Source organism: Ipomoea nil, unplaced genomic scaffold (genome assembly GCF_001879475.1).
Source record: "Ipomoea nil cultivar Tokyo-kokei standard unplaced genomic scaffold, Asagao_1.1 scaffold1125, whole genome shotgun sequence".
Taxonomy (NCBI): domain Eukaryota; kingdom Viridiplantae; phylum Streptophyta; class Magnoliopsida; order Solanales; family Convolvulaceae; genus Ipomoea; species Ipomoea nil.
The window spans coordinates 217,083-244,935 of NW_017617553.1; the positions used below are offsets into that span (position 1 = coordinate 217,083).

General features: G+C 36.6%; 1 protein-coding gene across 10 annotated transcripts; it reads right to left on the bottom strand.

Moving 5' to 3' along the window:
• On the bottom strand, window positions 1-27,812 carry LOC109183410 (glutamate synthase 1 [NADH], chloroplastic). 10 transcript variants are annotated; one of them, XM_019333487.1, is made up of 24 exons: window positions 27,354-27,758; window positions 27,046-27,165; window positions 26,554-26,667; window positions 26,226-26,378; window positions 26,033-26,133; window positions 25,852-25,948; window positions 25,290-25,399; window positions 24,955-25,058; window positions 24,638-24,817; window positions 24,205-24,548; window positions 24,050-24,120; window positions 23,486-23,955; window positions 22,502-23,371; window positions 22,203-22,357; window positions 21,729-21,890; window positions 19,936-21,609; window positions 18,778-18,993; window positions 18,419-18,687; window positions 17,958-18,263; window positions 17,596-17,863; window positions 17,031-17,288; window positions 16,664-16,945; window positions 89-115; window positions 1-39 (listed from the first exon to the last, which is right to left on the bottom strand). In XM_019333487.1, exons 1-22 carry the CDS (start codon window positions 27,756-27,758, stop codon window positions 16,688-16,690), a joined length of 6,705 nt encoding a protein of 2,234 aa, XP_019189032.1. In that variant the 3' UTR covers window positions 1-39; window positions 89-115; window positions 16,664-16,687. The 10 variants fall into 10 exon arrangements, with proteins under 10 accessions (XP_019189032.1, XP_019189034.1, XP_019189035.1 ...); XM_019333490.1 differs by lacking the exons at window positions 1-39; window positions 89-115; window positions 16,664-16,945 and adding exons at window positions 320-350; window positions 8,899-8,906 and having other exon boundaries at window positions 17,008-17,288; XM_019333489.1 differs by lacking the exons at window positions 1-39; window positions 89-115; window positions 16,664-16,945 and adding an exon at window positions 198-301.
• Between the last annotated feature and the right edge of the window lie 41 nt (window positions 27,813-27,853).

A 27,853-nucleotide genomic window follows, 5' to 3' on the forward strand; every position in this document is an offset into this window, starting at 1 on the left:
ACCTAGCATAACCACTAAAAACTCGCAAAATTCTAACCCCAACTTCTTTTCTTTCGAAACTGCTCATCAAATATGATCCCTTGTACACCAATAACAATCACCAGTTCTCCAATTCAAACATGAAATAATAATAATAATAATAATAATAATAATAATAATAATAATAATAATAATAATAATAATGTACGTAACTACAGTCACCCGCTACAAACACACATTCCACACTGGTAGCGAAGCTTCAATATTCGGCATTAAAGTTTGACCGGCTGTCTGTCTCCATGTTCAGTTGTTTAGCTATGGTCTGAACGAACAAACAAGGCCGACAATGATTAAAATCTATGGCATCTTGGACCTTAGGAGTAACTTATGTAAATAATAATAACACTTACCGATTCAAGCAAAACCAGATCAGCTTCAATAATTTTCTCAGAACTTCTACTTCTTTGTATTGAAATCTCCCACTAGCATCCTTCTCCCATTTCACACTAACAATTTTAACACCTGTCACCACTCCACTTTTATCTCCAATGAACTCCTTCGTTAGGACTCGCACATCCTTGGGTCCTGGCCAAATTTCGTAGCAGCTTCTTGATGCCATAATCCACACGGAATACACGAGGCCACTGCCAAGCACATAATATATTATTGAAGAGATCAATGTCAAAAGTTAGAGCACAAGAGATTAATTAGTAATTAAACTTTAATAGCAAGACCACCACATGACTTAGGCTTTTAATAAATAAAAGACTAACAAACAGAAAATTTATCTACAAAAACAGAACAGTTACTGGCAAAGTATATGCCAAATGTTATTAAAAAATGTAATTTAAAAATAGTGATTCCCGCCATCTGTTTTGGTACACCAACTCATTGAATTCTGGTATTTTATTCCCTAGAGGACAGCCAAGAGTTATCCCCTGATGACAAAATGGAGTCCCACAGTCCATACAGTGATACATTCAGGTTTAGTCTCTTCCATGACCTCTTTCCAGTCTCCCATGCGAATATTTGGGTCCCTATACGAAATTCCTTCTCGCTCATAAGCAACAAAACCTCAATGTTTGATTAGAATGTGCTAAGAAGAACAATTATTTTTTCTCAGATAAAGAACTGAATTCTTCACTCAAAGCAAGCGTTTGATTAGAATGTGCTAAGCGGATGGTTTGAGAAATATGTGTATTGATTACACAATTGGGCATGAACACCCATTAGTAGAGTGTTGATGTGATGGATAAATATACAACAAACAACTTGGTGATTTGTACAAGATTCTTTGCTTTGTCAATCAAGAATGTGCTCTAACAAAGCTAGGGTTCTACAATTTAAGTTGGTTCATCACTTTGGTAAAATGGGTCTCACCATCCTTGTTTGTGTAGTTTGTACCTTAATGAATTGGTTTTTCACTAATTTGGTGGCCCCCAAGATGTAGGAGAGGTTATCACTCCAAACTGAGTTATCAAATTACTCGTGTCATTTTAATTATCACTGAATGAATCACTCACTGCCTTAGCAATTAGAACAATCGACAAGAACAAGTAATTGAACTAAGAATTGAATTACAAATTAATTCAACAATAATTGATCTTTGCTCTCTTGAATTCATATTAATTCAACAATAATTTTCATTTCTTGTTCTTGTCAATTGTAATTCAAAAATAATTTGCATTCGTTCTGAGAACTTAGGCAATAGAGAGGGACGCACCCGGTCACAATCACAACTACGACTATGATCGTGACCCTCCAAAAGCAGTTTCAGATTTTCGAATTTCCGCTAATACTCATGATCGCGAGCTTTAGTGAGACACCAAGGATGATCACGGTCACCCTCTTAGTGGTCACGATCCACCTCCGGGTGGGAGGTAGATCATGACCATACATTCAGAATTTTTTATATTAGTTTCTTTGAAAGGTATAAATAAGTCTAGGTGGTTATTTTTAGATGACTTTTTATTTTTAACTTTTTTCTCCAGAATTTTTTAAGGAAAAAGTCTCTCCAAAACCAGTGGCGGACCCAGAAAATTTTTTGAGTGGGGCAAAACATTATAGTGTGAAAAATAATGAAACACTTAAAAGAAATATAATCATAAATATTGTTGGATATAAACGAAAAATAAAACATATTAAAATTTTATAAAAATATTAATAACAAAATATGAAACATAATTAATTTGATAACACATCTTACTTTATAAAGCCAAACACAGACAAGGGGTTCGAACCAATGACATGACATTTTCTAACCTAAAACACGGCTCTACTAACTCAACCAACTCACCTAATGTTTATTTTGATTAGTTTTCTTATATTTATATGTAAAACATGTACTATATATACATATATACATACCAGGGCTATATATGGGGTGGTGTGTGGGGTGAGTGGGGGCAGCTGCCCCACTGCCCCACACTAGGTCCGCCATTGTCCAAAACCTCTCATCTTGTAATCAATCCAACTTTGATGAAGAATTGAAGATCATTTTGGCTTTTAATTCATTTTAGTTTGAATTTTCAAATTGCACTTTTCATTTTTTTGTATATCAAGGTTAAGTCTTTTTCCCTTTTTCTACATTTTCTTTATTTGAATTGTTATTGCAATGTCTTCTATTCCAATTCATGCTTTCATTTCCATTTCGAGTATGAGTAGCTAGATAACTTTTAAGGATTATGTGATTTGAATTGTAATGTTAGATAGTGCAATGACTCAATGAGAGTTCTATTTGTGACTTGTGAACTTGGATGTTATATGAATTCTTGCATAATTTGAGCATAATTATGCAAGAATTATATGGATAAGGTGTTGTCACTATGAAAATATAGCAACACCATAGACATACATCTCAGTAGTCCAACTTTGCTTTGAGAAAAGGAAGTCGGAATGAGACGTGAACACCAAGTGTTTGATGAAGCGCTTCAATTGGTTTGAGTCACCATGAGAATGAGGCTTAAAGCTAAATGAGAGTCCAATGCCCACGAGAGTGGTATTGACATTTAGTAGTGTCTCTCTAGTCCCCATTGTTGAGGCATTACATGGTCTTTATCCTAGGAACCACTATAGCATCTATACAAGAGTGACTAGGTCCAAGTCCCGCCATTTAATTACAATTGTTTGATAATTACTTGTTTGATTGTTCATTTCCTTGTGTTTTTTATTCTCACATGATTCTCATATCTTCATTCGAACAAGTTTCTAAACACTATACACTTATACGCTTAATCCGGTACTATTCAACTCCATTTAAATCGATTCCTTGAAACGATATTTTATATGAAGATATTTTAGCATACTTCACTCTATCACCACTAAAACCAACTTTCACTTGTATCTTGAAAATATCTTGCATATTCGTGTGAGTCATGATAACTTGATAGATTGAATTCATTCTCTTTTAGTTTACTTTGATACGTAATTTAATTGTCATTTTGTGCATTGTCTTACTATTTCTGTGGTATTCTCACGTTGTGTATAATGAAGAATCTAATACAGATCGAAACAGCACCATTAACCATCTTAATTTCAAGCCCTTAGTCCTGCTTCTATTGCCAAGAAGAAGAAGATCTCACCAAAATGAAGTCAATATTTCTAATAATTTCTTTTCTATTGAATTTCAATTACATTCTTCAAATATTTTTTGATAATTTTTTTTTCTATTGGATTTCAATTACATTCCTCAAATATTTTCTGAGAATCGAAGAGTGTCCATGAATAAATTTTGGAAGAAATATTTTTACACATGTAGAAATTAATTATGTCATTGCTTAGGCAAATTATACTATAAGATCAACATTCATCTTGCATTATAATATTCAGATTATGTGTCAATGCATGTTAACTGCATGCATACATACATACATACATACATACATATATAAACCGTTAACATATTATGTGTCTTCAATTTATACAAATAATTTTTAGACCCGACCAAGATCCATAATGCAAAATATACTATGGTATAACAATTGCTTAAAAAGATATCAAAGAACAAACACACTAAATGCACACATAATATTAAAAAGCACAAACTAATGCCCCAACCTCTTCTAGCTATATTGAAACGTGCGGGACACTTTGCTACACATTTTCGAAGTTTGCTACATCTTTTTGGACCTTTCTAGCACTCGTACATTACATCCCATAGTTGGTAGAATATTCTAGAAGCATATACATAACACTAGGGAGCAAATACCAATTTTGGTCTCACGAGTATTAGCAAAATGACAGTTTTGGTCCACATGTTTAATTCATACCAATTTTCATCCACGAATATTGTTTTAGTACTAATTTTCATCCACGACTATTATTTTAGTACCAAAATTTATCACGCCGGTCACCCCTCCATTAAAGACATGCTGAAGTCTAAAAATTTTAAGGGCATTTTCAACTTAAGATTCCAATTTGAGCATGAATAAAGGGATTTAAGCCTTAAGATCGATCCCAATTCGCAATTCTCATCCTCATCCTACCTTAAATTTGAGGATAGAACTACGAATTGTGACATATCTTAGGGTTTAAATCCATTTATTCATGCTCAAATTGATATCTTAATTTGAAAAGGATGAAAATACCCATAATAATTTCATATTTTAGCATGTCTTAAACGAAGGAGTGGCCGATGTGATGAGTTTTGACACTAAAACAATAGCCGTGGATGAAAATTGGTACTAAAATAATAGTCATTGATGAAAATTGGTAGGAATTAAACATGTGGACTAAAACTGTCATTTTGTTAATACTCGTGGGACTAAAATTGGTATTTGCTCTAACACTAGGGGTAGTAGAGATATATAAAATATTCTAGAACATTAGGAAATCACTTCAGTTGTATAGAGATTTTTGGAGAATTCTAGAGAATAAATCTAAGCCGTAGGATCAAATAGATCACCACTATCCATTGAGAAAGTAGAATGAGTATAAATACCCCTCAAGGTCCTGCCAAACAGAGTTCATTAGTATCATCTACCTCAGATACATGAAGCAATCTTCTACTTACCGGGCAAAATTCAAATATTATAAGATTGATGAGGCAATCTTCTGTATATATATATAGAAACAATAATGTAGCAAGTCAAAGATAGTGCTTACCTTGGTTTTGTTGATCCTACGACTTAAAGAATTGCATCATGCTCTTCTCGAAGCCGCTCTACATCATGCTCTGCATCATGCTCCTCTTGAAGCCAATCAAGGGAGAAGGAATGATCGATTACAACATTAGCATTTACAACAAAGTTAACACATTCCTAAGACCACCAATTCGATCAGCACGTTCAAAAACTATCACAATATGACCTTTCATATTCAACTGATACAGCCAAACCAGCTCGTCCACTCGCAACAATGGCAACTCTTTTTCTGTAACACCAAAAGTTATTATTATGTATATGAAGATTGCAAAAATAAAAATACCTACTAGAATGTCCCGCTCAGAAAGTTAATAGATGAAGGGAAAAGAGTATTGGAATTACAAGGCATACCAGTTTAATTGACAGGAGGTCGCGGCACCATCCATCTTTTCGCAAAAGCTTTGTCAATTATAAAACCAGTGACAAATAGAACCGTACTGCATGTATGCATGAAAGAAAAACTGAAAGAGGGCTAACAAATGTTCATCGTCTTCCTACTCAAAGCAAGTAAATCAATAGTTATGGTTTTATGCCATACTAGTACTACATATCTGAGCTGAAACTCAAATCTATGAAATTGTATAACTAGTCCAAGTCCATCATTCTTGATCACTCCTAAATATTTCAAGTCAAAGGCTGCCTAAGTATTTTTATGAATCTATAGAACATAGAACTCACCTGGCTTGCTTTCCAATTTGAGTATGCAGCTGCCAATTTCTTCAGCTCTTCAAAAGCGTCTTTCTCCTTCAACTCTGCTTCTTCTTTCTCTTTGGATTCCATAGCTGCAATCTCCACTGCTTTTTTGCTAGCTTCTGCTTCTTTCATGCTTGCAAGAACCCGCTTATAATCTCTTGGGAAGACCTTGATAAATTTGGGTAATAAATTGTCAAAATCAGCAAGAACTTCCTATGCAAAACTGCTGTTTGTATTATTGGTGTTGTTGTATCATCATCTTAAGCGTCATAATATCATCTTCATCTTCAACTCTATCAAGGTCAACTAGCTCAGTATTGCAATGTGACATCAAGGACATATGCAATTCCACAACTCATTCCAACAGCAAAGTTGCGGCCAGTTTTCCCAAGTACAACTACTATTCCACCTGTCTTATGTATTCACAGCCATGATCACCAACACCCTCTACAATGGCCTTGGCCCTTCAGTTTCAAACACAAAATCTTTCTGCAGCCATCCCATTAAAGTAGGCCTCCCCCTTTGTTGCCCCATAGAGAGCAACATTTCTAATTACAATGTTCTCTTTAGGGTCAAATGTGCTTCCTTTTGGAGGATAAACAATAATCTTTCCACCTCAAAGAGGGCTAACAAATGTTCATCGTCTTCAGTACATGTTAATTGCATGCATATATATATATATATATATATATATATAAACCGTTAACATATTATGTGTCTTCAATTTATACAAATAAATTTTAGACCCAACCAAGATCCACAATGCAAAATATAATATACTATGGTATAACAATTGCTTAAAAAGATATCAAAGAACAAACACACTAAATGCACACATAATATTAAAAAGCACAAACTAATGCCCAACCTCTTTTAGCTATATTGTAACACGCATGACACTTTACTACATATTTCTGGACTTTTCTAGCACTTGTACATAGCATCCTATAGTTGGTAGAATATTCTAGAAGCATATACATAATACTACGGGTAGCAGAGATATATAGAATATTCTAGAACATTAGAGAATCTTTTGGTTGTGTAGAGATTCTTGGAGGATTCTAAAAAATAAATCTAAGCCGTAGGATCAAATAGATCTCCACCATTTATTGAGGAGGTGGAATGGGTATAAATATCCCTCAAGGTCCCTGCCAAATAGAGTCCATTAGTATTATAAGATGGATGAGGCAATATTCTTAAATATATATATAGAAACAATAATGTAGCAAGTCAAAGATAGTGCTTACTTTGGTTTTGTTGATCCTACCGCTAAAACAATTGCATCATGCTCCTCTCAAAGCCGATCAAGGGAGAACGAAGGATCTTTTCCACCAACATCACCATTTACAACAAAGTTAACACTTCTTTTTTCATTAGGTTTATCCGTCTCTGAACTATATCAGTTTTGTCTGCCTTTATGTTGTGCAAGAGTGTCAGCTTATAATAGATCAAGGGTGATGCCAGGGCACAGAAAACCTCAAAGACTATTGTCCTGCACTTCCGCTGACTTTGATATGAATTGTGTCAGCAGGCAACCCATCAAGGTGATAAGATTGGTTACTTCATGGCTAAGCAGGGTGCCAACTGCCCGGTTTACATTGATGATTGGAGATTCAATGTATACAGGAAGACTTCTTTCTAAAGCAGCAGTCGACAATGCTATTAATTTGTTATCCAAAGCCATGATCTTGTTTCTGCACAACAATATTGAGCAGCATCTGGTCGGATATCAACAGCTGGTTGGAGTAGCAAGGAGAGATCAAGCATCTGGTCGGATATCAACAGCTGGTTGGAGTAGCAAGGAGAGATCAATGGTCTTCATTTTTTCATTATTTTTAACTAAATCTTTATCCAGCTCAAAGCATATCTGAACGCCGACCATTTCATTAAGAGATCATAACATGATCGGCATGCCCTTTTACAACACCACTTGCAATCACCCCCAACGCCAGCTTCAAACACTAACTTCACACTTATTCGAGCCCCTGGATTCGCATTCTACAAGAATGGAAGGAGAAATATTATATTATAAATTATTTGCTCATTCACAAATCAGACCAGTTTAGAATGTGAAGATGGTTGCAGGGCTATGGTATAGAGAGCGATTTTAAGAGAATAATTATTTTCTATAAAGCAAGCGTTTGATTAGAATGTGCTAAGCGGATGGTTTGAGAAATATGTGTATTGATTACACAATTGGGCATGAACACCAATTAGTAGAGTGTTGATGTGATGGATGAATCTCTGACAAACAGCTTGGTGATTTGTACAAGATTGTTTGCTTTGTCAATCAAGAAGGTGCTCTAACAAAGCTAGGGTTCTACAATTTACGTTGGTTCATCACTTGATAAAATCAGCTTGTTTGTGCAGTTTGTATCTCAATGGATTGATTTTTCACCAATTGAATTGTTATTGCAATGTCTTATATTCCAATTCATGCTTTCATTTCCATTTCGAGTATGAGTAGCTAGATTCCTTTTAAGGATTTGGATTGAGCTCTTTTATTATGGATGCTATGTGATTTGAATTGCAATGATAGATAGTACAATGACAGTTCTAGTTGTGACTTGTGAGCTTGAAGGTTTATATGAATTCTTGTATAATTTGAGCCTAATTATGCAAGAGTTATATGGATAAGGTGTATGTTGTCACTATGAGATCGAATAGAGCAACACTATAGTCATACCTCTCATAGTCCAACTTTGTTTTGAGAAAAGAAGTTGGAATGAGACTTGAACACCATGTGTTTGATGAATTGCTTCAATTTGTTTGAGTCACCATGAAAATGCAGCTTAAAGCTAAATGAAAGTCCAATGTCCACGAGAGTGGTATTGGCATTTCGTAGCATCTCTCTAGTCCCCTTTGTTGAGGCATTACATGGTCTTTATCCTAGGAACCACTATAGCAGGTATACAAGAGTGACTATGTCCAAGTCCCGCCATTTAATTACAATCGTTTGATAATTATTTGTTTGATTGTTCATTTCCTTGTGTTTTTTATTCTCACATGATTCTCATCTCACAAATTTCCAAACATTATACACTTTTGTGCTTAACCCCTACTATTCAACTCCCTTTTGAGACGGTATGAAGATATCTCTCACACTGCACTACATCACCACTAAAACTAACTTTCACTTAGCTTGTATCTTGAAAATATCTTTGCATATTCGTGTGAATCATGATAACTTGATAGATTGAATTTATTCTCTTGAAGTTTACATATTGTAATTGTCATTTTGTGCTATTTCTGTGGTATTCTCTGCCTACGTTGTGTATAATGAAGAATCTCATACAGAGAACAAAATAGTACCATTAACCATCTTTCAAGCCCTTAGTCCTGCTTCTATTGCGAAGAAGAAAATCTCACCAAACTAGAATCAATCTTTTTAATAATTTCTTTTCTATTAAATTTCAATTACATTCCTCAAATATTTTCTTAGAATCAAACGAGTTGTCTAAGAGTATCCATGAATAAATTTTGGAGAAAATATTTTCACATGAAGAAATTAATTATGTCATTGTCAGGGGCGGACCTAGCATGGGGGCCGTGGGGGCAGCTGCCCCCACTCACCCTACCATCGCCCCATATATAGCCCTTGTAGGTATATATAGTACACGTTTTAGATATATATGTATATATAAAGGCGAATAAATGCAAACAATGGATTGCTTGGACTAGTTGGCAAAGCCATGCTTTACCCTAGGAATGGTCATTGAGTACAAATCTCATGCACATTAATCCACATTAATCCACCGCACATCTGCACGGGAACCTTTCACTATATATATATATATATATATATATATATATATATATATATATATATATATATATATATATATATATATATATATAACGAGATGTGTAATTTATAATGGGTTTTCTAATTGAATTATTTTATCAAATTAATTATGTTTCATATTTTGTTATGAATATTTTTATAAAGTTTTGATTTGTTTTATTTTTCACTTATACCCAACAATATATATTACTATATTTTTTAAGTGTTTCATTATTTTTCAAACTGTTCCTTTTGCTTTAATGATTTCGCCCCCACTAACAAAAATTTCTGGATCCGCCATTGGTCATTGCTTAGGCAAATTGTACTATAGATCAAGATTCTTCTTACATTATATATATATATATATATATATATATATATATATATATATATATATATATATATGTATATGTATATAATAAACAGTTTGTGATGCGAAATCTCTCGCGTGAACATAAGCAATAATACAATAGAGAGATCAGATGAGAGAGAAGTGAGAGCCCAGAAGAAAATCATTCTCATTAATTTCATCAATCGTTATACCCTACACCATGGCGCGCGTAGCATTGTGCGCCGCGCGCCTCCCAAAACGACTTCGTTTTGGGAGGTGCGGTAGGAAGTTGCTGCGATTATATATATTTGTTCATACAATTATGTATATTTGTTCATACAATTATGTACATTTTTTATACAATTATGTACATTCTTTTTATACAATTATGTACATCCGTATTAGAAAATTTTTGTGTATTATGTTAAGAGTTGATGTGTATTATGTTAAAAGTTTATGTTTATTATGTATTATGTTAGATTATGTGTATTATCTTTTAAAAAAGAGTATGTATATTTTGTTATATAATTATGTATATTCATGCATACAATTATGTGTATTCTAGTATAACATTATGTACATTTTTGAACATTGGTTTTTTTTTAAAGAAAAATTAATTGCCAAACACTGGGGCGGGAAATTTCAAAAAATAAAAATAAAAAAAATTGAAACGACGTCGTTTTGCATCTGGGCCCACAATGCAACGCACGCCGTGGTGCAGGATATAAATTGCCTAATTTCATTGCATGAATACACCGATACAACATCATTAAAAGGCCCTAAACTGATCCTAGAAAATAGAATAGTAGAATAGGATAATGGCCACAAACTAAGTCTAATATGCTAAGAATCTAAGATAATGGTCATACACATAGATAATTACAACACTCCCCCTCGGACATTATCTTCCCATAATCATGTGTTATACAAAGTTGTCTCATTAAAAATCTTAGGCTAATTAAGAAAACCCAGTGGGAAAAAATTTAGCTAAGGAAAAGAGTTCAACCATAAAAACTTCTGGGCATAATCTTCTTGGCATTATTATACCAAAAATCATGTCTCTTTAAAAACCTCACTAGAAAAAACTAGTTGAGGAAAGAGTACATGATATGCGTATTCATGTAGGGCACTAGCTGCGTCATTAAAAAACCTTTAATTAAGAAAATAATATCAGAAACTTAATTAGAGAAAAAAGAGTACAGTTGTTGGTCTTCAAGACCCAATTTTCAGGATTGGTTTAATTATAATCTTCAAGATTGATTCAAATGAATGACACTCCCTTGAAGATAACAATCTTCAAAGTCTATATCTTTTAATATAAAGACAATATTGTTCCAAAATAAGTGTAGAAAAGAATGTATGATACATATTATTAATATTGTCACTATAGTGAATCATTCTGTAAAACATCTTCGTGAATCTTCTAGAGCTCACGTGAGTTGCATTTTGACACTGTATGTACTTTTTTTTTTTTTGCTACAGACTCTTTTACAATGTTGTATATGTTCATACTTTCTCAACCTACTGGAACACAAAGAGCCAATAACGCCTCCACTGAGGCTTGAACTCACAACCTCCCATATGGAAGTTCAACACGGGTGCCCATATATACTTTGTTGAGTATGCATAAATGTACACATTTATCATTTGTGCAACATATTGACTGAGATAATAAACAAGTTCATTATCTACTCTTTATTGAACACATAATGGTACATATTATTCCTTCTTCATGAGGATAATAACTCCATTCGCAACTCCTTAAAGGGTACGTAATAAATACATATTCATTCTTCAAGAAGAAATACTCAGTCAATAAGACCATTGAAAATTTAATACCATACATGCTACGATTTTCATTTTCTCATTTCGGAGATTATAAATTCATCAAGGATTTCTATATATTAACTGCATATTTATTATTGTTCTGCCAGTGATATTATGTAGCGGAACTTAATGTCATTTATCCTGGAAGAGTATATTTGATAAGAATCAAAGGGTCCCTGCGTGAACCCATAAGCTACAAACTCGCTTTATATCATATCATCTCGTTATTCTTATTTCTTTTTCGTGCATACACCCATTTGTAACCTTCAAGGTTAACGCTCAATGGTGTATTGTTATAAAGAGAATGTATTCATTTTAGCGAGTCGAGCTATGCCTTAATTGCTCTTTTATATGTTAAATAGTCATGGCACTTCTGGTGTCTAACTCTGGATCTAGATTATCAACAACTATAACATTTTATCATAATTTTCTCCCATATTTATAGAATTCATGCATGGCAATTTCTAAATCAACCGGATTGTTGTCATTTCCCAAAGACATTTAGATCTGATCGTTCCGCATCCCTAGTATTATGTTGTTTGGTGCACCTATAATTTTACTAGGGTTTTTCGTCTTCTGAACGAATGTCTGCGAGACATGATTATTCAAGGTATTTTCAAGAGTGACAATGTTTCTTTACTAGATTTAGTATTATGATTCTTACCTCTTTCACAGATAGATCTCCTACACTTCTAGTGTCAAGGAGTATCGGTAGATATATTTGGTCCAAGTTGGGGAAGGTACATGACCTAGTCACTCTTTTATGATCAATAGATATATTTGGCAGATCAATTATCTCCTGAACTTCCAGTTCAGTCTAACTAGAACGTGTATTTAAATAACGATTTCATTTTATTATGAAATTTCTCAGCATTCCATTCCACTAGATTCGGACTCTTATCTCCCCTAATGCCGAGAAACAATATTCATTAACGCTATAATGGGTTATTGGCATTTAGCCAACAGACAGAGGTTCCTTTGATAGCCCTTTTAGAGGTATGCTATGGTGGTGATATAAGCAATCCTACAGGGATTGATGGGCCGGGATAGGTGGACCATTTTTTATCAAAAATTCATTATTAAGGTGCATCTGACTTAGAAAATTAAAACCCTTAGTTAGTTTGGACAAATATATATTCTTAAAATTGAGAGCTATAATTAGTGCTATGAATTTATCTTCTAACAGGATGTAATATTTATGGCCTATAGCAAATAATTGTTACGCCACATTTTCTTTTGTTATATACACATAGCCATGGTTGAAAAAATCGCTAGGCACCCATCAGGCGCTCGGGGAGTGCCTAGCGCCTAGGGCGCCTAGGCGGGGATTAATCGGCGCCTAGGCGCCAGTGTATTTTTATTTTTTTAAAATTTCTTTAAATTTTTTAAGACTTGATAATTATAAACTATTTGATACTTTAATAGTTAATACTAAAATATTAAATATTAACCTAAAAACATCTAGAGATTGAACAATTTAGGATTATTTCGCTCAAAACGATGTTGTTTTGAGTGAAATAACTCATTTAAAAAAGAATTGATCAATAGTTAATTGGCCGACTAGGAGATCTAATTGGTGCCTAGGCAGCCTAGACGGTGCCTTGGCGGCCTAGTCGGTACCTAGGAGACCTAGTCGGCGCTTAAGAGGCCTAGGCGGTCAGTGCCTAGGCGGCCTAGTCGGTCGCCTAGCCGGCCAGGCGCCTAGACCACCGATTATGGTGATACGCTAGGCGGCCGGCCAGCGCCTAGCGCCTAGGCGCCGATTAATCGGTGCCTAGGCGGAATTTTTGGAACATTGCACATAGCTACACTATATGAGAAAACAAATTGTGACAAAAGTAATTGTCATGTGTTAACCAGCACATTCACTAAACAAGGTATGCAAGTGTGTCACAACATTATATATTTCAATTAAGCTCTCAAATTCTAAGCATCAACTGGATGCAAATGCATATTATAGTTTAGATTATCACCGTTTGAAAATATGCCCGGAACAGAAATCATCATAGCATTTAAATGAATATATTAATAAAATGATTTGAGAATAAAATTAAATATTAATGAATCATGATACACAAGTCACATGAATATTAAAATCATCCATCAAACATCATAGGGTGATCACTCATGATCACCATAATCTTCAACTGAGTGTTTGTGCCTTTTGGGCATCCGTACTTTGTGACGGAGATTCCTGGTGATTGAGGACATTATCTACATAATACATTTTTAATATTAAACTTCCAGGGTATATACGATATCAACATAATCCATTTCCTTCAAATAATTCAAGATATTGAAATGGACAAAAAATTCAGAAATTTTGACCCATAATGCAAAATTCTCTGGGAAAAACGATAACACATTTTGACATAAAATTTTTTATGTCAATCCAAGGTCTGAAAGTATTTTTTTCAAAATTTTTCCCAACACTACGCCAAGCAGAAAATTAACTGGCAGCACACTGGCAAAACTTTAAAAATTTTTCTGGAACAACCAAAGCATATTTTTAATAAAATCTTTTTACAGACATCAAAAAATCATAAGTATAGGTTCTCCAGAAAAAATTTCATGCCAAAAGGAGTTCAATAGGTATTTTTCATGAATTTAATTTTCAAACTGCACCGGTCAGAATTTTCATATTACTATGTGTGAAGATCATTCTTTCTAAATACCATAAAATCACCATACAACTTAGATAACTCAAGATCCACATCTTAACTACACATATATATTACACAAAATATATATGTACACGGAACATTTAAGCACCTCAACTCAGCTTCTTTGGAATTATGAAATTATGAAGGACATCTCATATTCACAAATACTTTAAATTTGTATTTATGATGCCCACGAAAAAACAACAATGTATAGCCCAATGAAATAATTCAACATAGCTTTAATATGCATATTCATACCGTGAGGTTTCTAGCGATGAGAGGTGACCATTTAGACTTAATTTCTGAAGGGGTTTAATACTATTCATAGCAAAGAATTTTGCATTTTGATTCATGAAGGTGACCATCCCAACACATAGCTTTATGTATAAGGCATGATTCAATATTCATGACATCTATCAAAGAACTAACAATTTGACACCAACAAATGTAAGTTGAACAAATAGCGTATGTTCAAAAACATAATAATAAAATGAATACTTGGCAATGTGCCTTGGATATATTGTTGTGTTGACATGAGTGATTTGATTTCTCTACTCCGGCATCTAAATCAACTGATGAATATCTTCTTGATTATATGCAAGTGTACCAATTTCCAGTATTGAAATCACTGGTTTTTGTGCCAGAAATGTGGCTGAATTTAGGTTCAACCTCTTGTTGAGACACTGAGACATCTCAGTAAATGCACACAAAGCCTTCTCAATACAATCATTTTGAGAAAGGGGAACTACATCTGGTTCAGGTATTTCATCAAACGTTTTGGTTGCCTCATTTGACATACAAATATACATTGCACAGATTGTATTCTAAGGATAGAGACATATATAATGAATTCTAGGTGCATGCAGTAAGCATGTATGTATACTCATAAGTGGTAAGCTAATCTTACTTTGATACTAAGTTTATAGTATACTCCCTGGGGCAGTACCAAAAACAAACCATGCGAATATCATGTAAAACCGCAAGAATTAAACAAAAAGGTACTTAGCTTTTAGAGGATTGGAAGAAATTGCCAAACGGAAATGATGTCCTGCTGCGACCCAGAATTAATCGCCCAAGGCCGGAGATGCTAAACAGAATTGATGCGGTGGCAAGCCGGGAATTTGAAGGCCGAAGATGAGATCAAGAGCGGCGCAGAGGTGATCGACGATGTCTTCAGAGGGAAAAAGGGGAACATCTCCGTCGAGGCTCCGCGATCCTCTTGCCTTCGGGTTTCCCTTTCCGGCATCCACTCAGATCTCTGTGGCCCGGAAGTAGAAACCGCTTCGTTACGGTGAACAGCCCCCCATTTTGGTTGGCGATAAGGGAGGGAAGATCAATTTGCCGGCGTCAGGTAGGAAGAAGCTGACTGCGTCTACGGAATCCGATCGCCGTCTGCGGAAACCGATCTCTCCGATCACCGTCTGCCGCTTCTCGCCGCAGCCATTGCGGGAAGTAAAACGAAGACGTAATTTTCCTTTTCTTTAAAACATATAATTGCACATAGTTTCTTTTCTCTAGGGCGATTTTTGGATTTTGGTTGAAGCCAAAAAATATTATTGTAATTAACAACATCATTAAAAGGCCTAAACTATCCATCCATGATCCTAAAAAATAGGATAGTAGAATAGGATAATGGTCACAAATTAAGTCTAACATGTTAAGATAATGGTCAGAGATAATTATAACACAGTTAACATATTATATATCTGCAATTAATTAACATATTATATGTCTTTCAGTTTATACAAATAATTTTTAGACCCAAGGTCAAAATAGAGTATGGTATAACAATGGCATGAAAAGATATCAAAGAGCAAACACACTAAATGCACACATAATATTAATGCCCCAACCTCCTCTTCTAGCTATACACTAGAAACTCAACTCAGCATAATACTAAAAGGCACGCTAAAAACTCAACAACATTTAACTATCAATCAAAAACACAAACGGAAAAAAACATTTAACTACCAATCAAAAACACAAATTAAAACGCCATTAACTATCCAATATAACTGAGATTGCAACAATTCTAAAAACAAAACTGTACATTTATTCCTCTGCTAGGCCTGGCTGGCTGCCCGCCCTTAAACCAACAGGCAACGTATTAACAAAATATATGACCACAAAACAACCTAGCATAAACCCGCTAAAAACTTGCAAAATTCTAACCCCAATCCCCCACAACTGTCCATGAAATAAGATCCCTTGTACACCAATAACAATCACCACTTCTTCTCCAATTCAAACATGAAATAATAATAATAATTTACGTAACAACAGTATGTCTGTCGCTGCTACCTTGCTGCGCAACCTTGCTAGTAGAGTCTTCTTCGTCTTGCATCAGATAATTGTCAACCTGTGCAGCCGCTTGTCGCCCCTCTGAGATCGCCCATACTACTAGAGACTGGCCTCTCCGGCAGTCGCCAGCTGCAAACACACCTTCCACACTCGTAGCAAAGCTTCCATATTCCGCCTTAAAGTTTGACCGGTTGTCTGTCTCCATCTCCAGTTTGTCAGCTATGGTCTGAACAATCAAGGCCAACAAATCATTAGAATCTATGGCATCTTACCTTAAAAGAGTAAGGTATGTAAATAATAATAACACTTACCGATTCTGGACCAAGGAAACCCATTGCAAGCAAAACCAGATCGGCTTCAATAATTTTCTCAGAACCTTCTACTTCCTTGAATTGAAATCTCCCACTAGCATCCTTCTCCCATTTCACATCAACAATTTCAAGACCTTTCACCACTCCACTTTCATCTCCAACGATCCGCTTCGTTAGCACCTCGTAGGTCCTTGGGTCCTTGCCAAATTTCGTAGCAGCTTCTTGATGCCCATAATCCACACGGAATGTACGAGGCCACTGCCAAGTACATAATAATATGATGCAAAAGATCGTCAAAAGTTAGAGCACAAGAGATTAATTAATTACACTTTAATAGCAAGAGCACCCCATGACTTAAACAGAAAATTTATCTACAAAAACAGAATAGTTACTAGCAAAGTATATGCCAAATGTTATAAAAAATGTAACTAAATATTTTAAAATATATATATAATATATATGAAGGAGAAAATGGGGAGGGGGGAGGCTTTATCTGTTAGAATATTAATAATTTCAAGTAACAAAACAGTATGAATAGCACAATATTAGAGGGACATGATCAAACCTGGGGCCAAGGATTGCCTGGAGCCCTAGTCATCGGAGGCTGGGGGAGAAGCTCTAGATTCACTAAACTACTACAGCCATGACGAATAGAAGTTCCTATGCAATCTGTGCCAGTGTCACCTCCACCAATAACTACCACCTTCTTGCCCTTGGCAGAGATGTTTTTACCATCCTCTAGATTGCTATCAAGCAAGCTTTTAGTATTTGCATGAAGGAACTCCATAGCAAAATGGACTCCAGACAGTTCACGTCCAGGAACAGGAAGGTCCCTGCCAAATAGAGTCCATTAGTATAAGATAAATGAGGCATCTTCTGTAAATATATATACAAACAATAATGTAGCAAGTCAAAGATAGTGCTTACCTTGGTTTTGTTGATCCTACCGCTAAAAGAATTGCATCATGCTCCTCTTGAAGCCGATCAAGGGAGAACGAAGGATCCTTTCCCACATTAGCATTTACAACAAAGTTAACACCTTCCTTTTCCATTAAGTCTACCCGTCTCTGAACTACATCAATTTTGTCTGCCTTCATGTTGGGGACTCCATACATCATAAGACCACCAATTCGATCAGCACGTTCAAAAACTGTCACAGTATGACCTTTCTTATTCAACTGATCGGCAGCAGCCAAACCAGCTGGTCCACTTCCAACAATGGCAACTCTTTTTCTGTTGTAAGACCAAAAGTGATTATTATGTATGTGAAGATGGCAAAAATAAAAATAAAAAAGTTAAATACGGGGAAGGCACCGAGTATAAATGTGTGCAAAAGTGGCAGCTCATAATAGATGAAGGGAAAAGGGGATTAGAATTGCAAGGCATACCCAGTTCTCTTGACGGGAGGTCGCGGCACCATCCATCCTTCCGCAAAAGCTTTGTCAATTATAGCACATTCAATGCTTTTAATAGAGACAGGGTTTTCTATGATACCAAGGACACAAGATCCCTCACAAGGTGCAGGGCATACACGGCCAGTGAATTCTGGAAAGTTATTAGTCTCCAGAAGCCTATCCAGTGCTTCCCGCCATCTGTTTTGGTACACCAACTCATTGAATTCTGGTATTTTATTCCCTAGAGGACAGCCAGTGTTCTCCTGTATATTTTTCCAAAAACAATATAATAAATTTGAAGTTCAGAAAACAGAGTATCCATTTGTGAACACGTTGGTGGTAGACATTTCTACCTGATGACAAAAAGGAGTCCCACAGTCCATACAGCGTGCAGACTGTGTTTTCAGAAGTGGACCAGGTTTAGTCTCTTCCATGACCTCTTCCCAGTCTCCCATGCGAATATTTGGGTCCCTATACAAAATTCCTTCTCGCTCATAAGCAACAAAACCTCGATGTTTGACTGCCTTGTCAACTTGGGTTGGCCTCTTCACGGGTTCCACTTCTTCAACCTGTTGGTTCCAAAATACTTAATTAATGTGTTCTAATTTTAAATAATAATATATATAAATTTTAAAAATATGAAAAATAAAAGTACAAATAAATACATTATTTAAGTAGTAACATGATATACAATTATAAGTCCAAACACGATAATGACAAATTAAATATTAATAGTACATTATTAATAAAAAATAAAAATACCGTATATAATATAAAGACTATATTTTAATACATTCCATGAAACATTATGGAAAATGTAAACTATTATTAACATTGGATTCATTAAGTCAATGAACATAAAGAAAAAAGAAGCATATATAATACATAATCAAGTTATAAACAAATTAAACATTAATAGTACGTTGTACCAATTTCTCCTTAGTCTATTGCTGCCAACAAATATATATATATATGGTACTCTTAAAATTTTCCTTTTTAATTTCTCCTCGGCCAACAGTTTCTTTCCACTCCCTCCTCGATCTTTGTTTCCTCGATTGATTTGTTTTTAGGAAGCAAGAAAATAATTCAATATTAAACAATGTTTTCAAACAACAAAAATTGAAAAAAAAAAAAAGTCAAAAGAGCTAGCTCGAAAAACGTGTCACTTCATAAATATATACTACGTATATTGTTTTCTTGATAGTGGTGCAGTGTTATGATTGTAATTTGGTTAAAAATAGAGGGTAACTGATATAATAAATAAATCTAAATGTTATATAAAAAAAAATATGAAGCACAAGATTTGAGATCAATGGTTAAGGGTGAGGGGTAAATGGCAACTCCCAAATATAAGTATAGGGTGTCAAGGCTGCCTAAGTATTTATAAATCTATAGTATTTCACTAGATTTATATGTATGGTGTTTCTACAATTATTATGACCACAATGTTTATAAAGCATATGGCACAAGGGGAGGGGGAGAAATTCAAACACAGAAGTGACAAAACTCACCTGGCTTGCTTTCCCATTTGAGGATGCAACTGCCAATTTCTTCAGCTCTTCAAAGGCGTCTTTCTCCTTCAACTCTGCTTCTTCTTTCTCTTCGGATTCCATAGCTGCAATCTCCACTATTTCAAAGGCGTCTTTCTCCTTCAACTCTGCTTCTTCTTTCTCTTCGGATTCCATAGCTGCAATCTCCACTATTTTTTTGCTAGCTTCTGCTTCTTTCATGCTTGCAAGAACCTGCTTATAATCTCTTGGGATGACCTTGATAAATTTGGGTAATAAATTGTCAAAATCAGCAAGAACTTCCTTTGCGAGACTGCTGTTTGTATTACGCTGATGTTGTTGTATCATCATCTTAAGCGTCATAATATCATCTTCATCTTCAACTCTATCCAGGTCAACTAGCTCAGTATTGCAATGTGACCTGAACTTCGAATACACATCAAGGACATATGCAATTCCACCACTCATTCCAGCAGCAAAGTTGCGGCCAGTTTTCCCAAGTACAACTACTATTCCACCTGTCATGTATTCACAGCCATGATCACCAACACCCTCTACAACGGCCTTGGCCCCTGAGTTTCGAACACAAAATCTTTCTGCAGCCATCCCATTAAAGTAGGCCTCCCCCTTTGTTGCCCCATAGAGAGCAACATTTCCAATTACAATGTTCTCCTTGGGGTCAAATGTGCTTTCTTTTGGAGGATAAACAATAATCTTGCCACCTGACAACCCCTTACCCACATAGTCATTGCTATCACCTTCAAGCTCAAGGGTGATGCCAGGGCACAGAAAAGCTCCAAGACTCTGTCCTGCACTTCCGCTGAGTTTGATATGAATTGTGTCAGCAGGCAACCCATCAAGGTGGTAACGCTTGGTCACTTCATGGCTAAGCATGGTGCCAACTGCCCGGTTTACGTTGATAATTGGAGATTCGATGTATACAGGAAGACTTCTCTCTAAAGCAGCTGTCGACAATGCTATTAATTTGTTATCTAAAGCCATGTCCAAGCCATGATCTTGTTTCTGCACACAATATTGTGCAGCCTCTGGTCGAATATCAGCAGCGGGTTGGAGTAGCAAGGAGAGATCAATGTTTTTCAATTTTTCATTATTCTTGACTAAATCTTTATCGAGCTCAAGCATATCTGAACGCCCGACCATTTCATTAAGAGTTCGAAAACCAAGCTCAGACATGATCTCCCTTAATTCTTCTGCTAGCATGAAGAAGAAATTTATTACATGCTCTGGTTCCCCAGCAAACTTTTCACGAAGAACAGGATCTTGAGTTGCAATTCCCACAGGACAGGTGTTTTTATGGCATTTTCGCATCATGATACATCCCAGTGTTATTAGGGGAGCAGTGCTGAAACCGAACTCCTCTGCACCAAGCAGTGCAGCTATAGCCACATCTCTTCCAGTTTTCAACTGGCCATCTGTCTGCAGAACTGTCCGACCACGAAGATCATTTGCAACTAATGTCTGATGGGTCTCAGCAAGACCAAGTTCCCATGGAACTCCAGCATTCTTGATGCCCGTCCATCTTGAGGCTCCTGTACCTCCATCATGACCAGAGATCAAAACATGATCGGCATGCCCTTTTACAACACCACTTGCAATCACCCCAACACCAGCTTCAGACACCAACTTCACACTTATTCGAGCCCCTGGATTTGCATTCTACAAGAATGGAAGGAAAAATATTATATTATAAATTATTTGTTCATTCACAAATCAGACCAGTTTAGAATGTGAAGATCAGTGACTCCAAGAGAAATTTATAAAAATCTATAATTTACCTTAAGATCATGAATCAATTGAGCAAGATCTTCAATTGAATAGATATCATGGTGTGGAGGTGGGCTAATTAATCCCACCCCAGCAGTGGAGTTCCTAGTGATAGCAATGTCACCAATGACCTTGTGTCCAGGAAGTTCACCACCCTCTCCAGGCTTTGCACCCTTCAGGTTGTAGAATACAGTGTTAATAATACAGGTCTTGCTTAAAGAACATTTCCAATTATGGGTAGCTCACAAAATGTCAAACATAGGAATCAGCTAAAAATGCAAAAATGCTGTAAGGTATGTTGCAAACACATCGTCATCCACTCAAGAAAAAATCATAAATAACAGGATCCTTTCTCCTATATGGAATATAAATAACAGGATCCTTTCTCCTATATGGAATATATATAATATAATAATACAAAATAGTCAAATATGCACAAGCATGGATAACTTATATCAAGACCAAAATAACTGACAAAAGGTTACCTGGGCCATTTTTATCTGTAGTTCATCAGCATTTGTGAGATAATAACTTGAGACCCCAAATCTGCCACTTGCAACCTGCTTAATTGCACTTCTCTTAGGGTTTCTTGAACCATCTTGAAGAGGCTCCATGCGAGATGGCTGCTCACCTCCCTCACCTGTGCAAAACATTAGAAATCAGCACACATTTTACCTCACCCTCTATGCAGATGGAAAGTAAACCTCTGACAGAATAAATGGCCCTAATGCATTAACTATGGGACAAAACAATTATAATAATCATTGATAAAGACTTAACCAACCTGTATTTGACTTTCCCCCAATTCTGTTCATTGCAATAGCAAGAGTTGTATGAGCCTCCAATGATATTGACCCATAACTCATTGCTCCAGTGCAGAAACGTTTAACAATCTCACTAGCTGGTTCAACTTCCTCCAGAGGAACTCTAACTCCTACCTCTTTAAATCTCAAAAGACCCCTTAGATTACATTGTTTGTTTAATTCTTGAACACGCTTGGAGTACTCCTTATAGGCAGCAACACTGTTGGATCTGGCAGCCTCCTGTAATTTTGACATGGCAAGGGGATCATTGAGGTGAATCTCACCCCCTTTTCTCCAGTGATAATCACCAGGATTAGGGAGTGCTACAGCCTCAGCACTACCAGCAGGGAGAGCTCGTGTTGGAAATGCTAGTTCATGCAACTTAAGTGTATCTTGTGCAAGTGCTTCAAAAGTGGCTCCCTCAACTCTGCTAGGAGTTCCAGCAAAGCACCGCTCCATTACTTCTGATGAAAGGCCCACTGCCTCAAAAATTTGAGCACCTTTGTAAGAGGCCAAAGTTGATATGCCCATTTTGGCAAGAACCTTCATCATCCCATAGTTGCTTGCATTAAAGTACTTTCCAACAAGCTCATCTTTCGTATGGAAATCACCAGTAGTCTTTGGTGGGATCTTTCCATCAACCTGCAGTCTTAATATAGTTTCTATAGCCAAATAAGGGCAAATAGCATCAGCTCCAAATCCTACAAGTGTGCAGAAATGATGCACCTCACGGGGCTCAGCAGATTCGACAATCAGTGCAACACGAGTGCGCTCAAGCTTTTTAACTAGGTGATGATGGACTGCCCCAACAGCCAGCAAGGAGCTCACAGCAACACGCTTCTTTGAGAAGGCTACACCAGTTCAAGAAGGGATAAAAAAAAAATCAATACCTTGAATATATAAGTTGTGTGCTAAATAAAGTGACAAGATGTTTATATGTATATTAATTCAGTCACATGAAATACCTCTGTCCGAAAGCACAAGGGTTGAATAACCATCCTTGATTGCAGCATGTGCTTCAGAACAAATCCTATCCAAGGTCTCCTCTAAACCCTTACTTCCATGTTCTTTAGGATATGTGATATCAAGAACCTTGCTCTTCCATCCTCTGTAGTTCATCTTCTTAATGGCTTCCATTTCCTCAATGGTCAAAAGAGGACCTTTGAGTGAGAGGCGATGACACTGCTCTTCAGTCGTCTCTGTAAGATCCCCTTCTGGGCCAATCATACACTCCATAGAAGTGACAATTTTTTCCCTAATAGGATCAATAGGAGGATTTGTAACCTGAGCAAACATCTGCTTGAAATAGTCAAATAAAAGCTTCTCCCTGTTGGACATTACAGCCAATGGAGCATCATTACCCATAGAACCAAGAGCTTCAGTCCCATCTTTTGCCATTGGGAGTAGCAGCATTTCCAAGGCCTCAAGCGTGTAGCTATTTGAAAGGCATCAAATTAATCATTTCCTCCATGAGAACGCAAAACCATAGAGATTCTTAGTACCTAGCAGAAAATAAAAGGGATACATACCCAAAGGCCTTCAATGGAGCCAACAGACCCTGAATGCCCATATTTTCCATGTTCTCATCATCATTGGATGCCTAAAAGTGAAAAATACAAAGCACTTGTCAGAAAAAGACCACAGTGAATAAGAAAATAAAGGCAATATGAGACTGGTAGCTCACAGGTACTACTCCTGCAATTGGTGGAGGGGTCCTGTCTGATTCTTTTACAGACTCAACTATGTCTTTCAATTGTAGCTTTTGCCTTCCAAGCCACTCCCCATAAGGTCTAGCAAGAGAATATTGCTGTTTCAGAGCATCATCATCGACAACAACATGGTTTTCAAAATCCACAAGAAGCATCATGCCAGGATTAAGTCTTCCTTTTCTACATACATCCTCAGGTGCAACATCAACCACACCAACTTCACTTGCCATTACAACCCGGCCACTGTGTGTGACATAAAAGCGGCCCGGACGAAGACCATTGCGGTCCAATGTTGCTCCAAGGTAGCGTCCATCAGTAACTTCACATATGCAAAGATTATGTGTTAGCAAAGGAAATCAACAGTGGAAAAACTTAGATGTCAAACAAAAACTTCCCAAGGTCCCATACATGCAATAAGAGCAGGCCCATCCCAAGGTTCCATGAGAGCTGAGAAATATTCATACAAAGCCTTCCTTTCAGGATCCATGTTCTTGTCATTCTGCCAGGCTTCAGGAATCATCATCATCACAGCTTCTGGGAGACTTCTACCAGCACGAACTAAGAGTTCAAGTACACCATCAAATGCTCCTAATGTAAAAAGATCAGGAATCAGATATAAAATAACCACAGTGAGTTAAAGTATTTCACACCTGCAGAAGCTATTAAGGGGCTACAGCCTATTGGCTGCAGAAAGTAGTTTTTAAGAGAAAGAAAGTGGGCAAAACCTGAATCAGAAGAACTAGCATCAACAATGGGTAAAAGCTTTTTCATCTCTGCCTTAGAAAGCCCCAGCTCCTTACACTTTAGAAGACCCTCACGAGCCTTCATCCTAAAAAGAAAAAATGACTGGATATCATCTATAATCAAAATCAAAATTGAAATAATAAAACAAGAATATAAGGCAATATTATATTTAAACAACTCCAGCTTCAACATCTAAACCGAGAATCCTAATCTTCCATTACAATGACAAGAATACTCTTTTTTAACAACCAAAGCAAAACCTCTCCACCCTAAGGGCACAAGGATCCTGCTCGCGTTTTTACAACATTAGACTTACCAGTTCACGTTGCCACGGAGAGTATTAATTTCCCCATTGTGACCCAAGACACGCATGGGTTGAGCACGATCCCAACTAGGAAAGGTGTTTGTTGAGAATCTAGAATGAACCTGCACCAGAAAACAATGAAAAGAAATCACATTGGAAATCCCAATTGCAACTATATGAATTTTGTAGAAAATCTTTTTTATTTGGTTTGGCACTTGAGATTTTGTAACCGCTGTTCCGCAAAATGGCTTCAAACCCTAGGCTACCTTGACCAGACACAGTTCCTTTCCCCCACTAATTGGAGGTTTCATCCTTATTGATTATAGAAAGGAGGACATCAAGTTTCTGCAAACATTGATGACTTCATAATTGAGGTCCTTACCAACTCAACCAAGAATCTGAACTCAAACAGTGATCAAGGGAGTGGAAGAACTTAAGAGATCATACATACTGCAATGCCTCAGAAGTCATTTTCTCAACCTTGCATCTCTTCAGTTAGGGTTGATCCAATGCTGTTGGTTGTTGAAGTATGGAGTCAGTGTACAAATAAAAGGTGAATGGATAATATATTTACCAGGGCCATGTAGCTCGTAAACCTTTCATTCCCAAGATCTGCATAGTAGTATTCCTGCAACTGATCAGGCTTTAACTGGCCTTTGTAGACAACAGTCCTACAGGAAGCAGATCAAGATTTGAGACATTGTAGCACAGAAATGCAATAGCTAGCTACCAAGTAAAACTCAAGACAAACTCACCTCGAGGAAAGAGAACATATATAGAAATCTTTATAACCACCATATTGGAGGTTTAATGCAGCTCGAATGGCTACCATAGAAACCCTCCGTAATATGTACATCTGCCATTTAGCAAATTCAAAGCATATTTAAGAAACTAAAAGTTGATCAAAATAACACCAAACAAGTATTACTACTCAAGTAAGACTACTACCTGTCGCTCAAAATCAACTTTTGACCGGGGAGTCTGAGTAAGAAACACTTGCTCAATGACAGGCTCTGTTTGCAAAGCAGAGTTTCCCAGTCCTGAATTATTTGTTGGGACACGTCGCCATCCAAGAACTGTATGACCAAGTGATTCAGCCACCTACAATCAAACACAAAATTTTAGAAATTTTAGAAGCAATAAGCATAATGTAAACATGATGGTCAAGTAAACCAGCCTCACTTCATCATGACTCTAAACAATTATGACCAATGGAACAGTAAAGAAAAATGACATAACATGCCAATTATAAAAGAACCTTTGGGGCTTAGATTACCTTTGTAAATACAATTTTACTTTGCTCTCTTCGGCTTTCAGAAGTAGGCAAGAAGAACATGCCAACTGCATACTGTCCAGGTGGTGGTAGCTCAAACCCTACATTTTTAGCAACCTGAAACAGGGTGTCAAACAATAAAGGTCTCAACTCACAACTCACAAGTCTCCAACCACTCACCACATTGACACAAACTAACAGGGCTCAAGCCTGAATCTTGAAAAGCAACTAAAATCAACACCAAAAAAGATTAATTGGAGGAAACTTTCCTCTTCAACTTTTCCACTTTCTTATCCCCCCATTTACTTTAAAGGAGTTCACTAAAAGTAAGAGGAAAAAAATCCACTAGCACGCAAATAGGATCTAGTCTAGGTGGAATAAGAATTAAGAAAGACGATTAAAAAATAAAATAGGATCTTCTGAAAACCACAGGCTTGTCTAAAGTAAATACCCAAACAGTTACTAGCAATGAAGATTACTGAAAAACAAACAAACCTCCTTGTAAAAGTCATGAGGAAGAGCCACAAGAATGCCAGCCCCATCACCAGTATTCGTCTCACAGCCACACGCGCCTCTATGGGACATCCGTACCAACATTTCAATTGCATCTGACACCTACACACCAAAGTTTTTTTTTTTTTTTGAGAATAGTTATATACTTCATCAATCAATTACTAGAAAGTCCACGAAATAGATTTTAACCCCACCAAAAAAAAAAAAAAAAAAAAAAAAAAATCAAACGAGTATACTATGAATCTTGGGCAAACTGTTACTGTTGTAAAACATAATAGTATTTATTATACCGTCTTGCGGCTGCTTTGACCGGAAAGTTCAGCAACGAATCCAACGCCACAGGAATCTTTATCATAGGATGGATCATAGAGACCCAAAGGCTTGTCCGGAACCTGAGACAATGCAGAACGTACCACCATCCGCAGCTTCGGTGCTCTACCAGGCCCATCCGATTGCCAAAGATGCAAAGTCTCAGAGCCCAAAGCTCCCAACTTTGTCCCATAAAACCTCTTCTCCAAACCACTCGCCCTATTGGCCACAGAACTGGTCCTCTTACACTTACCTCTGCCCCTGCCCGCTCCTACACCCACACGTCCCAACGGCACCCCACTCACCAGACTCTTGGCCGGTGAAGGCGCAAGGAGCTCCCTGCTCTTCACCTGAAAAACCGAACTCGAACTCGACGCCACAGACATTTCCACACTCCCAACACCACAATTCAAACTATTAGTTTATTCAAGACACAATCGCAAAGACCAGATCTTTATTTTTTATAGTGAAAACAGGTATC